Below are 17,383 nucleotides of genomic sequence, written 5' to 3' on the forward strand. Positions count from 1 at the left end.
TCAAATGGCCAGGAGGAAGAGAATCAGCCTTCAGAGAAGACAAAGAAGGGAAGAACTAAGGTTCTTCATTGGATTCAAGATAAGATTATTTGGACAATGGAGAGAACAGTCAATAATGGCAAATACTGCTGAGAAGTCCCATTTGCATGGATGAGGATAGAATGGCAACCTTTGGAGTTCGCAGCAGAGATCCCAGTGGTAATACCCACAGAAGAAAAAAGCAAAGGCAGTTGTCATGGAGGGTGGGGCAAGAATCCAGACTGAATTTGACGGAAGAATGGAAAAGAGCCTAGAAAGTGGTGACAGTGTGGATCCCCACTCTTTGAAGAAGCTTTGCCATGAAGGGAGGCAGACAGGTAGAGCAGGAGCAAGAGGAGGATGTCTGATTAATAATGGGTTTTGGGCCAGGCATGATGACTCATGCCTGTAATCCCAGCACTGTGGGAGGCCAAGGCAGGTGGATCACCTGAGGTCAGGAGTTCAAGACCAGCCTGGCCAACATGGCAAAACCCTGTCTCTACTAAAAATACAAAAATTAGCTGGGTGTGGTGGCCTGTGCTTGTATTCGCAGCTACTCGAGAGGCTGAGGCAGGAGAATCAGTTGAACTGGGGAGGCTGAGGTTGCAGTGGGCCGAGATTGCACCACTGCACTCCAGCCTGGGAAACAGAGACCCCATCACAAACAAACAAACAAACAAACAAACAAACAAACAAACAAACAAACAAAGGTTTTGTTTCTTTGCTTAAATGTTTGTGTACCAGCAGGAATGATCCAGCAGGAAGGAGACACTGAGGATATAGGATGATCTAGGGCCAAAGGAATTAGTTTATTGAGATGCTGGGAGAGGGAAAGACAACAGAACACACACTAGGGTATTTTGATATTTTTGCCTTTGATTGGAAGAAGGGCTTTGTTGTTTTGTTTTTGCTGTGACAGGGAAAAGAAGAGAAAATGCCAGCAGATGCAGAAAGGTGTGTGAATTTGGTGGGAGATTGAGGGAAGGATTTCTGGTTATTTCTATTTTCTCAATGACTTATGAGATGAGGGAGGCCTTAAGCTAGAAGTTAGGGTAGAAAGTTTAAGAAGAAATGAGAAAATGCTGTCTTGGAAAAAGGAGATTTATGCTTATTACAGACTAATAACTGTCTCTATTGCCCAAGCGGAGGGCCATTTGGGATTTGAGAACAAAATTTAAAATGAAAGCCCACTGGACGATTTTCTCCAGCAACTTCCAGATGCTCCACTGAAGGCACTGAGAAGGGAACTTTAGAGATAGTCAAGGGTGGGGCTTTTGTGATGTGAATACCAAGAAAATGAGAGAAATATGGGAAGCGAGGATGTTTCCAAGGGAATGATGACAGTGATGTACTCTGACATCTAAGAATTCGAATTAGAATAATGGATTTTGAGAAAGCATGGAGTCACTGGAATAGCGTCTACAAGAGATCAAAGAGCTGTTGTTTTTGGCATAATGGAAGAAGTAAGTTCGGAGAGGGAACTGTCACTGAAAAGTGAGGGACTGGCTCCACGTATGTTGCTTGTTTTAATGAGTTTAAAGGTCTTGTTGATGTAAACTTTTTCCATGTTTAAATTTTTCCTTCAGATGACTATTTTTGGTTATTTGCTATGTTTTCTTTGTTTTTATTTTGTTCATATTTCACCTAGGAGGTATCCTATCTTTAAAATTCTTCAAGTAGTTATCTCTAATATTTTTATACTGAAAAGTCTATAGTAAAATATGTGTAATTCCCTTTTTTCTGAAACAAGATTTTTTTTTTTTTTTTTTTTTTTTTTTTTTTTTTTTGAGTTTCTGTCACCCAGACCAGAGTGCAGTGGTGCGATCTTGGCTCACTGCAACCTCCACCTCCTGGGTTCAAGCAATTCTCCTGCCTCAGCCTCTCATGAAGCTGGGACTACAGGCACGTGCCACCATGCACAGCTAATTTTTGTATATTTAGTAGAAATGTGTTTCATCATGTTGGCCACTTGCCAAATACATCCTCCTCTCAGCCTTACACATAAACGACAACTTCTTGGGTTTTGTTAATAAAATTAGAAGACAGAATTATGTATTATACTTGGAAAATTCTTTCTTGCAGAGCATATATTATTTTTTAAAATTTTGTGATAAAATACTGAAGACATTCAAATCACACAAAGAAAGCATAAAACCAAAACTCAAGGACGTAACACTCAGTTTTTAAAATAAGTGCCATGTATTTAGGTTCCAGGAACCTCTTTCCAGCCTGAGGGAAACATCTTCCTGATTTATGTTGCCATTCTGATAGGTTTTTAACATTGTGACTATTCTCTCTTAAGATATATTTTTGGCTTTTACTTTCATTTTTTAAACTCCTTTACAATTCTTTGATCTTCTTATTCTGATTGATATTAGCTTTCCATGACATCATATTGTACCATTATTTCCCCACATGGCCCTTCATTTGCCTCATCTTTCATTGAATGACGTAATTTTCAAGTAAGTTTTTCAAAGGGTTCCTACGAAAAATATTTTCCAAGTCTTTGTATAGCTGAGAATTTTTTTGCCTTCCTACGTAAAGGAGAATTTGGCCAGATATATTATTCTTGGCTAACAACTGCTTTGTCTCCAAACTCTTTTCTTGCCTTTTGGTATTTTGTGTGCCAACAAAAACATCTGAAAGCAAACTGCTTTTTAATTGTTTTGTTGATAAGTGACTTTTTTCCTTGTGTCAGTATTTTAGAATTTTTAAAATTGCAATTAAAATATTTTGCCACAACATGTTCAGTTATGATTTAGCGTAAAACAGGGTAAGCACTTTCAAGGCAGTTCTTTCTTAAGCTCAGAAGAGATTTACCCTTCAAAGCTGTATCGCATCTGTCCCATTTGTTCTGTGTGCTCCATCAGAGAAAACCCCATGTGTTGGCTCTGTGCTTTCTGGGCTTCACATTGATCATCCTCAAAAACCCTCTATCATCTTTGGTTGGCTTTATTCTCCACATCACTGATTTGATTTTCTGCAACGATAATTCTGCTTCTCAGAGCTTCCTACAGGGTTGGTGGGTTTGTCATTTTTTTAACTGAGGTATAACTAGAATATCATAATACATACAGAATTTAGATGTTCAGTTTGGAGAATGTTAACAATTATATAGCTTTATATACTTTGCAAAAAAACTAAGATATTAAACATTTCCATCACCCCAGCAAATTCCCTCATGGCCTTTTCCTGTCAATTCCCCACATTCTTACCTACAACATTTGGCAACCACTTTCTGATTTCCTACAATATCAGTTAGTTCTGTTGGTCTGTGAGTTTCATACATATGGAATCATGCAGTGTGTGCTCTTTAAGCCCACACACTGGCATTTATTTAACCACATTTTGCATATATCAGTAGTATATTTTTTTATTGCTAAATAATATTTCATTATATGAATATACCTCAACTTGCTTATCCATCCTCCTGCTGATAGATGTTTCTGGTTTGGGGCTATTATAAATAAAGCTGGTATAAACATCCTCTTACAACTCTTTCATTTATTTATTTATTTAGAGACAGGGTTTCACTCTGTCACCCAGACTGGAGTGCAGTGGCATGAACACGGCTCACTGCAGCCTCGACCTCCCAAGCTCAAGCGATCCTCCTGCCTCAGCCACCCAAGTAGCTGGGACTACAAGTGCATGCCACCACGCCCCGCTAAATTTTGTATTTTTGGTAAAGACAGGGTTTTGCCATGTTGCCAAGGCTGATCTCTGAGCTCAAGCAATCCTCCTGTTGTGGCCTCCCAGAGTGCTGGGATTACAGGTATGAGCCACTGCATCTGGCCTCATGCAACTATTTCTGCAAATATATATGTTTATTTCTCTAGGGTAAATACCCAAGAGTAAAATTGCTGGGTCATATGTAGATGTATATTTAACTTTATAAGAAACTCCCAAAACGTTCTCCAAAGTAGTTGTACCATCCACTCTCCTTCCAGCATTGCATAAGAGTCTACGTACTTTTTAATTTGATTTTTTTTTTCAGTTTTCTTCCTTGATTTCTAAAATTTCTAGCACAATCTTTTCACAGTATCATGTTTTCCTGTACTCCAGGGATGATGGCAATTTTCTGAAATTTTCTTCTGGATCCTAAAGCAGATCATTTTCAGATATTTGTTCACACTCTTAATCTTTGTGGTATCACTTTATCTTGTTTTGCTATATTTCTGTTAAATTTCATGTGGGTTTCTTCTACCTAATATTTCTGCAAGTCAAGATCTGTCTGCACTTGTTATAGACAGAGTGTGTGAATTGCTCTTGGACTTGCTCTCTATTCACAGTATGAGGTATAATAATCTTCTAAAGTTTACAAATTGAAGGGTAAATTGATACATAAAAGTCATGCTTAGGAAATAGTGGAGTAGAGGGTGACTATTGCAAAAAGGACTAGGTAAAAATGAAACATCATCCTCTGAGTAAATAAGCTAATAGGTCATCAAACGTTTGGTCAATACACCAACCTCGCCCTTTCTCTTTTAAGTCAATCTTTATTTATTTGTGTCATGTGCCAGGCAGGCACTGTGCTAACCATTTTGCATGCATTTTAAAATTTAATTCTCTAAACAGCTTGTAAGATAGACACAGCTGTAACTGCTAGTTACTATTGTTGCAGAAATCAGGAAATGAATCCTTGACTAACAACTGCTAGAAAATTAATTTTCTCAAGGTCTTACAGATAATAAGTGACAGCTAGAACGCGACTTGAACTTTATAGACCATCACTAAACAACCTAAAGTCAAGAAAGGAAAGCCATGTGATGAACTTAAATTATGGAGACCAAAATCCTAGAATATCTGAAAACAATATCTGACTGATTTTTATGCGAATGCTAAATTTTTCATATTAACTGACTATAGTGTGTAACCAAAACTCTTGGCCATTTTTTTTCTTATCCCTTAAAGCTTTTTGTGAAAGTAAAATCACTGACTTCCTCCTTTGACACCTGTGACATTATGTAGAATTATCACAATCTTGATGATTTAAGGCTTAAATTATAATTGTCAAAATCTTGATTACTTTGATTCCCGTAAAATTGGGAAAAACTTCTAATCTAATATATAGCTCTCTTAAAATACTAAAATCATTATGCCTATTGTGTTTTACCAATTAATTGCTTTGTAAAATGTCTCACTACAACAAACTGAGACTTGAGTTACTGCAGAAAGTTATAAAAACCACCAGTGTCAGCATGCACATAGCCTGATGCTCTTAAATATGAGGAAGACAAAGGCATCAAGAACAGAAAACACGTTCTCGTGCCCCATACCCATTAAAAAAAATTTTAATTCAGTCATTCAGTCATAAAAGAAGCCTCACAGAGGACACCGAGACATTTGGGCCTGACTCATACTTTCAAAGCGAGCACTGCTTGCACACTTTCAAGAAACACAACTAAAATGTGCTGTGGGGAAAGGAAACATCATGAATCCATCACTAATCCATATGCACTTAGAACGTCCCTCAGCCTAGTAGCCAAGCAGGCTGCCTGTGGATATGGAGAGGTCTCATTTGGCTAAATATTGCTTAAAAGCAAAATCAATTCTTAACATACATCAGAATTCTCAATTCTGCCATAGACTGAATCTGTGCTCACTATGGCAAGGACAAAAAAATTTCTTTTGAGACAGTATTTGTAATGACACAGTTACTGAAAACTAAAAATACACAAATCCAAACCATTAAAATCTAGCCAGAAGAACAAAACAAAATGAAAGTCAAGGACTGTTTTTAAAATACCTCTGAAACACGTTAGAAGGAATTAATTATCCTTTATAGCCTAATCTTTGAATAATAAACAGGGATAACAGCTTTTAGGAGGTTAGTGTCATCAAAACTTCTCCCTTTGCATACATTTTCTTACTGCTTCTAACCCCTCTCTATTTTGTTAGATACTTATTATCAAGATATTTCTACTAGGTAATAAAACTTTTTTTTGAGACAGAGTCTCGCTCTGTCGCCCAGGCTGGAGTGTAGAGTCACAGTCTTGGCTCACTGCAACCTCCGCCTCCCGGGTTCAAGCAATTCTCCTGCCTCAGCCTCCTAAGTAGCTGAGACTACAGGCGCACACTGCCACGCCCGGCTAATTTTTTGCGTTTTAGTAGAGACAAGGTTTCCCAGACTGGTCTTGAATTCCTGACCTCGTGATCCACCCGCCTCAGCCTCCCAAAGTGCTGGCATTACAGACGTGAGCAACCGCGCCCGGCCCAAAACTACTTTTTTTTTTTTTTTTTTTTTTTAAACAGAACAGTCACCTGCAAATTAGTCACATTAGAAAGTGACACAGTAATCAACCACTTTGCCATAGCTCCAAATGGTGAACTACTAACCTGTACCCAGCCCTATCTTGACTTCATGCTTCAGGACTTCTAGCACATTTAGAAAGCCACTGCTGAGCCTGTAGAGAGAGGAGACGTCAGAACAAGGAGATCCATGTGGTTCCAATAAAAGACGAACACTAATAACAACGATGGTGATATCACTGAAAATTGCGCTTCCCAATATATCAGCTCTAATGTTGACACAAACATATTAGCCAAATCAGACCATCCAAGTCCTGGAGTAAACAGGATCATAAAAGAGCCTAATCCTTGGGCCAAGGTTAATCTCAGGTGGGCACAAAGCAGCAAGAGCCAGAAGGAAAAGCAGGGGATCGTTTGTATGGGAAAAAAATGAAGAAATCAAACCTTGCAATTAATACAGAAGTCTTATCTGTCTTTAATATTTTCTAACCAATACATCCCTTTATGTTAGGAAGTAGAAATTATAAAGCATTACCTATTCTCTATGCCTGGAATAATTTGTTACCCTGAATGAGTAGTAATTTACAAGATCAAAAAAGGGGTGTACAACTGGAAAAAGGGATGCAGCCTAAAGAGTCAGGACCTGACCAAATGCTGCCTCTGAAGACAGGGAAAGTAGGAGAGATGGTTCCTGGGCTGAATTTGGGACCTAGTGACCCTGAGTTTAAGAGATGTGCCAGCTTCTTCTTTTTTTTTTGAGACAGAATCTCAATCTGTCACCCAGGCTGGAGTACAATGGCACAGTCTCGGCTCACTGCAACCTTCTCCTTCCAGGTAGGTTCAAGCGATTCTCCTACATCAGCCTCCCGAGTAGCTGGGATTACGGGTGCCCGCCAGCATGTCCCACTAATTTTTGTACTTTAGTAGAGACAGGGTTTTGCCACTTTGGTCAGGCTGGTCTCAAACTCCTGACCTCAGGTGATCCTCCTACCTCGGCCTCCCAAAGTGCTGGGATTACAGGCATGAGCCACCACACCCACCATGTGCTGCCTTTCTAAAGAGAAAAAGGAAAACCAAGGTGATCCTTAGAATTCTAGAACGTTGCAAAGGTCAAAGTGGTCTGCTGGAAGATGCACGTAACTCTAATTTCCAAAGCCCCGGTGCATACACAATAAATCTCTCTCGGTTGTTGGAGAAAGAACAGCAGAAACCATTTAAACAGAAATGTGTCCTAAAGAAATTTAACTTCAAAACTCAATTTGCAAAGCTAGATTATGCTTTAATTTAGAGGATATTAACACCCAATGGGTGTTAAATCCTTCCACTATCAAGTAACTAGACCATAATTATAGTCACTAAGCTGTACAAGATTCCCTGTAATGTGTCACTCCTTTAAGTCTGAAAACTCAGACGCTCTGGGGTCCCTAAAGCACTCCAGAAATATGTCACTGTGGCTCTCAGCACCCTTCTCATAATGACACTGACATGTATCTTTGGAATTGCAAAGTCCCTAGATTTCCAACTGTGAACGCCTCTAGCTCTTTGCCTAGGAGCTTTCTCAGCTCTCTCCTGTGCTAGAGCCTGCTCTGCCCTTGTTTGGGGAAGGCCAGAAGTTCCAGGGAATGAATACTCTTCTCCCCTCCAACCAGGAGCCCTCAACAAGAACCCAAGCATTTGGGTATTACTATCACAGCCAGCTCCCTCACTTCTTGGGCAGGATAACTTCGAGTTCTGTTTTGGACACTGGTTCCCTGGGTTTTCTATTAAACAGAAGGATTAAACTCCGGGAGCCCACAATGGTAACTTCCTTGATGATACAATCTTTACTGACTTCTTTCCCTTCCCTGTTTTACTTCCCTGAAGGTGTTTTCTGAGATCACCACCCACAAGCATGGGTTTTTAACCTTAGCATCCATGGACTGGCATCATGAGATCTATGATTTCCCTGAAATTAGATGCAACATTTGTAATATCCATGGGCTTTTTTCCCCTGAAAATACAGGCTATAATTTATTTATTTTTCTGAGACAGAGTCTCACTCTGTCACCCAGGCTGGAGTGCGGGGGTGCAATCTTGGCTCACTGCAACCTCCGCCTCCCAGGTTCAAATGATTCTCTTGCCTCAGCCTCCTGAGGAGTTGGGATTACAGGCGCCTGCCACCACGCCCAGCTAATTTTTGTATGTTTAATACTGATGGGGTTTCACTATGTTGGTCAGGTTGGTCTCGAACTCCTGACCTCAAGTGATCTGCCTGCCTCCACTTCCCAAAGTGCTAGGATTACAGACGTGAGCCACTGTGCACAGCCAATAACTGTCATTTTATTCATTTATGGATCCATCACCTTTCAAAAGGTTAAGAACCAGTTAATAAATAACACCTCTGTATTCTGGGGAATTATAATAGGACAAGGTCCTCCTGGGCTAGACTGTGTGGGCTGGCATTCCATCAAGTCCAACAGGGTAACATACATCACAGTGTATTGACTTTGGTATTGCTGCGTTTCCTCCTAACACTACAGCACAAACAGTAATGGGAGTGACTACCCTCTTCCTGAATTTCCTGGCTGGCATATGGGTTCCCTTCAGTACTTTCACTAGAAATTTTTTATGTTGTATTCCCTATTGTCCTTTTTTTGTACAAACTCAGATTTCAGAAGATACTGTGCTCTTCACATGTATCCTCTGAGACAAATACCCTCTCACGTGTTCTCTTTTACTACTCAACAGCACGAGTAAATGTCTGTCTATCTGGTTCCTGTCAAACACAGAATAGAGGAGAGATCCTGGAGGAATGACAGAGGAAACAAAGGCATTTGGCTGCTAATCTGCAACCCAACCATTCATAGTCTACCAAAAATCATTGTCTACTTACGATAAATTAGAATTGGGACAGTGTGCGATGGACGCTCCTCGTTCATGGAATACATTCAGTTCTTCTGCAGAGAGGTAGCAGCCGTGTGCCATCACTGTCTGGAGAGAAGAGTGCCCTACGTGGAGTTCACCGCTCACAAATGATTAAGTGGGTGCTCACTCACAAGGTATTTGAGAGAGAGATCGAAGCTGTAACTTGACTGTAGGCATCTTTACAAGAACATTTATGATGATCTATATGTACAAAGTGGCTGGGTACAAATTATACCTCAGAAAAGGACTGTAAACACATTATCTTACAAAAATCTCAGCAAATTTGTGGCATTTACTTAGGTTCTTTTTGTTGATCTACAGAGTAATGAGGGTTTGGTCCAGGTGATCTTTAGCACAGAATATCCATCCAGATGGAAGGAAACATGATTTTCTCATCTCTACTTGAGAAGACTGTCAAGTTACTTTCTTTACTAAGTTTTCATGGTGAGCGACTGGTAGGGTTGTGCTTGCTCCAATTTTAAACCCTTTTAGAACTAAAAGTCCCTTCTCCGTACGTGGAAGCTATGAGAGTAATGCTGCAAAGCACTGTTCTTTATTTCTGCCCCTAGCTTCCATATAGGTGCCAGTGACCTTGATATTTTCAACTAAATAAACTTTAACTCACCTATGTTTAAATTTTCATAAAAACTAGGAAATTTAACATCTTCTAATCACTAATTCAGAAAGTAAAATTGATCCAAGAAAGCAGGCACTGCACACATACGAGACCTCTCTAAATTTTTAATCTTGGTAGTATTTATTTGTAGATTTTCTTAAATAAGACTTTACTCTTTCAAAATTATTTCTCCCTCAGTACAAAACCTGTATCCAACTTGCTTTCTCCTTTGAGAGGCATGGTTCAGTGATTATAGAATTATTATTATTTTTTTGAGACAGAGTCTCGCTCTGTTGCCCAGGCTGGAGTGCAGTGGCACGATCTCGGCTCACTGCAAGCTCCGCCTCCCGGGTTCACGCTGTTCTCCTGCCTCAGTTTCTCGAGTAGCTGGGACTACACATACCCGCCACCACGCCTGGCTATTTTTTTTGTATTTTTAGTAGAGATGGGGTTTCACCACGTTAGCCAGGATGGTCTCGATCTCCTGACCTTGTGATCTGCTCACCTTGGCCTCCCAAAGTGCTGGTATTAAAGGCATAAGCCACCACGCCTGGCCCAGTGACTACAGAATTATTATTAAAATATAACTTTCCCAATCTCTGTGCAAATAAAATTAACATGCAAATGGAAGCTTAATTTATTAATCATACGGAAATATATGTAAAGAATGAAAATTATGGTGTAGCTTTTACATGATTTATGCAGAGTATTAACCTTTTAAATCAGTTATATTCATATCTCCATTCACATAGTCACTAAGAAATTATTTGCTACAGTAAACTCTCCACGTGGTTTGTACATTTCATTGAAGGCCAAGGCCAAGTAGTACATTATTGTAATGAGGTCTCTTTACACATATTAATTTTAATTATAGAAGTAATGCATACTCATTTTTTAAAAGCACTCTCAGAGTATTTAAAAATAAAAAGCAGAAAGTTCTTCTGCTTTGTCCCTCAGGGTCATTTTTAATACTTATATGTCTTTCAGACAGTTTTTTTCTAAGTAAGCATGCATCTATACATATGTACATACACATCAAATAATATTACACAAACATTCTTCCTTGTAAGCTTGTATACCTCTTTCTTTGTGAATGCTGGATAAAATCCTATGTATGCTCTGTAATTTAATTCCCCACCAATAACAATTTTTAAACCTTAATATATAATTAGCATCCCTATTCATATTACTTACAGAGTGAATTCTTAGAAATACATCTGCTGACTCAAAGAAATGCACATTTACATTCTAATAGATACTGTTAAAATGTCCTTGGACCAAATGACATTCCCATCTTCAATGAAGCCTTTAGATTTAACTAACTAAGATGAAACTTCGGGCCCATTTTTAACTACACACACGCACACACACACACACACATACACACACACTCTGAGCTTTATTCTAGTTTAAGAAACGTATGCATATATACCCCACAGATATATAAACCTTCTGTGTACCCACAAAAATTAAAAATTTAAAAAGTTTTTTAAAAGAAACGTATTCATATAAGAAATCTGAAGACTACTATTGAGATTTTGAAATTTAGATAATGCCCTCCTTTAAACAGATTATGTCATGATATAAAACTTACCTTAGTTGTCAAAAGATTGTTTTTATCATACACATCTGTGTAGTTTTTATAATTGGGGTGTAAGTTTTTCACAGCTTCAACTTCATCACGAGTTTCACTTATATGGCTCTACAAGAAAAGAATAATGTTTTCATTTTTCTTCTGTAAAATACCATTAGAAATTACACTTCCTATCTCAAAATGGTGTGAATGGTTTTCTACTTGCATATTTAAGGGACCACATAGAAAGGCAATGAAGATTGCACGCGCATTTTATTAGAAACAATTATATACATCACAGATAATATAATGTATATGACAAAGAAACTGAATATCATGAACATGTAGTGTATATGTGTGTGAGTGAGTGTGGGTGTGTATGTGTATGTGTAATCTCAAGACAAATTTTTCCAACAAAGTCTTTCCAAATTCTAACCTACAGATAGAACAAATATGAAGTCCTCCTTGTAGATAATCAGGAGCCTAGCAACCTGCCTCTTCTGGAGCTCACCTTCTTTTTGTTTTGTTTTGAGATAGGGTCTGGCTCTGTCGCCCATGCTGGAGTGCAGTGGCACAATCTCCGCTCACTGCAACCTCTGCCTCCCAGGTTCAAGTGAGTCTCCTGTCTTAGCCTCCCAAGTAGCTGGCATTACAGGCATGTGTCACCACACCTGGCTAATTTTGTATTTTTAGCAGAGATGGGGTTTCACCATGTTGGCCAGCCTGGTCTCAAACTCCTGACCTCAAGTAGTCTGCCGACCTCAGCTTCCCAAAGTGCTGGGATTACAGGCATGAGCCATTATGCCTGGCCATGCTGGCCATTTAAGAAAAGAGCCCAATGTTCATAAAAAAGCGGACAGTGGGGTTCACTTATATACGCCCCCACACTGAAAAAGGCCCCTAAGACCGTTTTGTAGGGCACCACAAAACCCAAGAGGGCATAATTAATACTTCCAATAATGGCAATGCCGTTTCTCTCTTTCCACAAGGTAGAACATGGATAACTAAATTTTTAAAAGAAAAAGTAGCAGTGTTCTGAAAACAGGTGTTTTACCCAGACAATGAACTCCATCCCTGGCCTCGAGGAAATCCCAGACCACTGATGAAATGCATGGACAGCAATAGAAGATAGGCCAACCTGATGATTCGAATCATTTGGATAAATGTGAGTAAATGTGCATACATTCACATGCATCTGTCTGGCAAGGATAAACTTGATTTTGTTGTGTGTTCTTCTCATCTTATTTTTCATGTATTTCTAAATGTTCATTGTATTTTATTTTGTCAGCGACAGAAGCATTTTGTTTGCAAAGCAGAAACATCAGGTAAGTTTTGAATTTTATCTCCAGGAGAGAAATGTGTGGGACTGAATTAAAAATTCAAATATTATAGGCTGCAAAAAATAATAATAATAGGGAAGGTGAGAGCAGTTAATGGTTCCTAAGAAAATAGATTTGGGAAACAAAAACCAAAGAAACACCAATCTATAAATGGTAAAGAATGAATGTGTTGTCTCTGCCCTGATCTGACCTTTCTTATAAGACCATCAACTCCTAAGAGGAGAAATTTTAGTACAGTATGTAATTAAGCTTGGATGGGAGAAGGGGAACTCTCAATTTTAACCCAGATATAAGCTTTAAAAAGTGTTTTATTCCTAAATTGCAACAACTTAATGACAAAGTAAGGTACACCTTTTTGTTCTGATTTTAAATTAAGAAACTCAGAACAAAAGGGGTTTTAAATGCTATTTTGTAAGGTGGAAATTAGGTTATTTTGGTTTTTCAAATAATAGCTGGTTTCTCTAAGAATGAAGGTACAGAACACACTGAGAAAGTATCAAGTAAAAGAGAAGTAGGAAATAAATGCATTAAATGTATCTTATGGAGAACAGATAACAGTCTGTTATTGATCTTGCCATTACTTATAAAGATTTTCTTGTCTTTAGAAGACTGATCAGAAAACTCTGAGGGTATAAGGAACTTTGGGTTTCTTATCTGCAAAAGCAGAGAATTGGATTAGGTGATATCTACAGAGGTCCTTTCTCTCCTGTTATGCTGTGACTCTAGGAGATCTCAGTTGAAGAATTAGAGATTACTCAGTAAAAGAACTATAGATTATTGGAGATGATGATTTAAGGGTGCTAAGAAATCTTGCAGGTCTGCATAGAGGCATAAAGAGAAGAAGAATACCCACCTGAATGTGCAAATCACGGGTTTTAGCAAGGCTGCCGAGTTCACCCATCAAAGTCTCAGAGCAGGAGAGGGAAAAACGTGGTGTCACTATGGGCTTCACTCTAGAATACTGGAGATAATTAAAAACAATTGAAACATCTTCCTTACGCCATATACCAAAATTAACTCAAGATGGATTAAAGACTTAAATGTTAAAACGAAAACTATAAAAACCCTGGAAGGGCCGAGCACGGTGGCTCACACCTGTAATCTCAGCACTTTGAGAGGCAAAGGCAGGCGGATCACCTGAGGTCGGGAGTTCGAGACCAGTCTGACCAACATGGGGAAATCCTGTCTCTACCAAAAAATACAAAATTAGCTGGGCGTGGTGGTGCATGCCTCTAATTCCAGCTACTCGGGAGGCTGAGGCAAGAGAACTGTTTGAACCTGGAAGGCGGAGGTTGTAGTGAGCCGAGATCGCGCCATTGCACTCCAGTCTAGGCAACAAGAGAGAAACTCGGTCTCAAAAAAAAAAAAAAAAAGAAAAGAAAGAAAGAAAGAAAAAGAAAAAAAAAAAACAACCTTGGAAGACAACCTAGGCAATACCATTCAGGACATAGGCATGAGAAAGTATTTCATGACAAAGATACCAAAAGCAATTGCAAGAAAATCAAAAATTGATAAATGGGATATGATTAAACTAAAGAGTTTCTGCACAGCAAGTGAAACTGCCAACAGAGTAAACAGACAACCAACAGAATGGGAGAAAGTTTTTGAAAACTATGCATCTGACAAAAGTCTAATATCCATCATGTATAAGGAACTTAGACAAATTTATGAGAAAAAAAAAACCAATTAAAAAGTGGGCAAAGCACATGAACAGACACTTTTCACTGTTTTTCATATGATTGATGCAGCCAACAATCATGTGAAAAAAAAGTTCAACATCACTGATAATTAGAGAAATGCAAATCAAAACTGCAATAAGATACCATCTCATACCAGTCAGAATGGCTATTATTAAAAAGTCAAAAAAATAGCAGATGCTGGTGAGGTTGTGGAGAAAAAGAAATGCTTATAGACTGTTGGTAGGAGTGTAAATTAACTCAACCATTGTGAAAGACAATGTGGTGATTCCACAAAGACCTAGAGACAGAAATACCACTTAACCCAACAATCTCATTACTGGGTATACACCCAAAGGGAAATAAATCATTCTGTTATAAAGACACATGCACACATATGCTCACTGTAGCACTGTTCACAATAGCAAAGGCATGGAATCAACCTAAATGCCCATCAATGACAGACTGGATAAAGAAAATGTGGTACACATACACCATGGAATACTATGCAGCCATAAAAAGAGAATGAGATCATGCCCTTTGCAGGGACATGAAGCTGAACGCCATGATTCTTAGCAAACTAATGCAGGAAGGGAAAGTCAAATACTGCATGTTCTCACTTATAAGTGGGAGCTAAATGATGGGAACACATGGACCCACAGAGGGGAACAACAAACAGTGGGACCTATCGGAGGGTGGAGGATGGAAGGAGGGAGAGCATCTGGAAAAATAACTAATGGGTAGTAGGCTTAATACTTGGGTGACGAAATAATCTGCACAACAAACCCCCATGACACACATTTACTTTTGTAAACAAACCTGCACATGTACCCCTGAACTTAAAAGACTTTTTTTAAAAAAGGAAACTATGGATATCATGAATGTGAAGGGAACCCCAAAATGTGTATCATACAGCAAGATGATTTTATGTCTTCATTTTGGGGAGCAGTCCCCCATTCTAACAGTCGGTGGAAGTACTGGGTTTCATGATAACAGCTCAAAGTGGAGAATAAAGGAGGGTATATTCTTCAGCACCCAATTTCAACAAAAGATCCTATCCCAAAAAACAGATGCTCCTCTGCCGCTACATTAAGGCTCCGATGAAGGCTAGACTGGGTAGTCTTTATGAAGAGAAGTGGAGGCTGAAGTTTTAAAAGAGTGCTGCGGAGACTACAAGTGAAGTGATAGCCTGTTCCCTTTTGGGAATACATCTTGTGCAAATGTGCTGGTTACAGCCTTCCTGAGAACTATTCAGTTGTTGGATTGGCTCTGGTGCCACCTGAGGCGAGTGGCCAGGCAGGAGAGAAGGACTCATAGAGGGGTGGTGAGGATAAGGATCTACAAAGTTTCATCTAAATCTCTCAAGGTTAGAGGGAAAGAAATTTTGAGATTTCTTATGATTTCCAATCAGGCCTCAAAAGATGACCAAGGAAGGGTCAGGCTTGCCAATCTAATAGATCGCTTGATGGAGCCACGTGCAGCCTGTTGGGGTGGAGGCAGGAAATAGCATCATCTCCATAGGCTCACCAACACCAGGGGACCACAATGGGGGGTGCCTGCTGCATGCCTGCAGCCCATGTGAGGTGTCACGCACATGGGGACCAAGACAGCCAGTGGCAGGGGCATCAGGACTGGACACTGCCTGTGTTGCAGAGCAGGCCAAGGGCACAAGTGGCCAGAGCCAATGTTGAGGTAGCCACCAAGCAGTCCCCAACTTCCAGGTGCCACCAGTCAGCCCATGCCCATCAAGCCCTCTCCCTGCTTCCCAGAAACCAATCCTGTGAAATCAGAAGATCCCAAAGGAGGGTAAGGAAAACCACTGAAGAAGGGAGACCTACCCTTAGACGGTAACTCTAACCTGGGTAGTGACTGAGATTGTCCTAATAAAAAACGGATCAACTAAAAGCTTAGTGAACGTAAGATGAAGTTTACCTGCCTGACAAAATTTAGTTTTTCTGTTGCATGTAGGCATGGGTTTGGGAGCCAAGAAAAGTACACACAAGCTTAAGAGTAAAGCAAACTTGATGTTTGCACATATGTGAATGGTGTCTAAACAAATCCACTAAAATCGTTAATATTTCATGATTTCAAAATTTATTTAAAACAAAACACAGAAAGCTAGGTACACAGCTGCCCCCCAAGAAAGCAAAAAATGCCTGACCTCTGTTTCTGTAAGTTTGACTTTTTTTGGATTTCACAAATAAGTGATATCATGCAGTATTGTCTTTCTGTGGCTAACTTATTTCACTTATTGTAATGGGCTGTAGGTTCATCCACGTTGTCACAAATGGCAGGATTTCCTTCCTGTTTATGGTTGAATAATATTCCATTGTGTTAGTATATAGACATACACACTGCATTTTCTTTATTTACCTGTCTACGGACACTTAAGTTGTTTCCAGAGCTTGGCTATTCTGAATGATGCTGCAATGAACATAGAGGTACAGATATCTTTTCAAGATGCTTATTTTGCATCTTTTGGATATACACCCAAAAGTGGGATAGCATGCTGACTTATGTGGGTCAAAAGTGGGATTGGATATACACCCACCAAATCTCACATGCAAATCCCAAAAGTGGGATTGGATATACACCCGAAAGTGGGATTGCTGGCTTATGGGGGTCACCGTGTTAGCCAAAGATGATGGTCAAAGGGTAAAAATTTTCAGTTATAGCATGAACAAGATCTGAGGATCTAGTGTACAGCGTGTGTGGGAATAGATGTGTTAATAAATTTTATTCTAATAATCATTAAACAGTGTATAAATACATCTAAATCATCACATTGTACACCCCGAGTGGATACAATTTTTATTTGTCAATTAAATATTTTAAGATAATTTTTTAAAAACGTCTGACTTCACTGAGCTGACAGTGACAGTCCACAGTGACACATCAGACTCTAGGTAAATACTTCTTTATGCATGGGATAAGTCAATCGTACACAGACTAATCACTATCAAGCAACTTTATGAATCCTACAGCTAATGCAAAGGCAATCTAAAAG

The 17,383-nt window shown here is 39.2% G+C and overlaps 1 protein-coding gene across 6 annotated transcripts in view; it reads right to left on the bottom strand.

Annotated features, from left to right (window-relative positions):
* The window catches only part of GDA (guanine deaminase), a 111,495-nt gene that overhangs the window by 16,445 nt on the left and 77,667 nt on the right, over positions 1–17,383 (bottom strand). For 5 of the 6 annotated variants that reach the window (XR_004054096.1, XM_030920406.1, XM_010375842.1 and 2 more), the window contains 4 exons: positions 13,554–13,661; positions 11,382–11,489; positions 9,140–9,237; positions 6,355–6,422 (listed from right to left, as the gene is read on the bottom strand). Coding sequence is in view for 4 of the 6 variants with exons in the window: in XM_030920406.1 (XP_030776266.1) it covers positions 6,355–6,422; positions 9,140–9,237; positions 11,382–11,489; positions 13,554–13,661 (382 nt within the window). In the remaining 2 variants the exon portion in view is untranslated. The remainder of the gene's footprint in view (positions 1–6,354; positions 6,423–9,139; positions 9,238–11,381; positions 11,490–13,553; positions 13,662–17,383) is intronic. The other variant, XR_004054097.1, reaches the window with a different exon arrangement.

The sequence above is a fragment of the Rhinopithecus roxellana genome, chromosome 16, assembly GCF_007565055.1.
Source record: "Rhinopithecus roxellana isolate Shanxi Qingling chromosome 16, ASM756505v1, whole genome shotgun sequence".
In the NCBI taxonomy this organism is placed as follows: Eukaryota; Metazoa; Chordata; class Mammalia; order Primates; family Cercopithecidae; genus Rhinopithecus; species Rhinopithecus roxellana.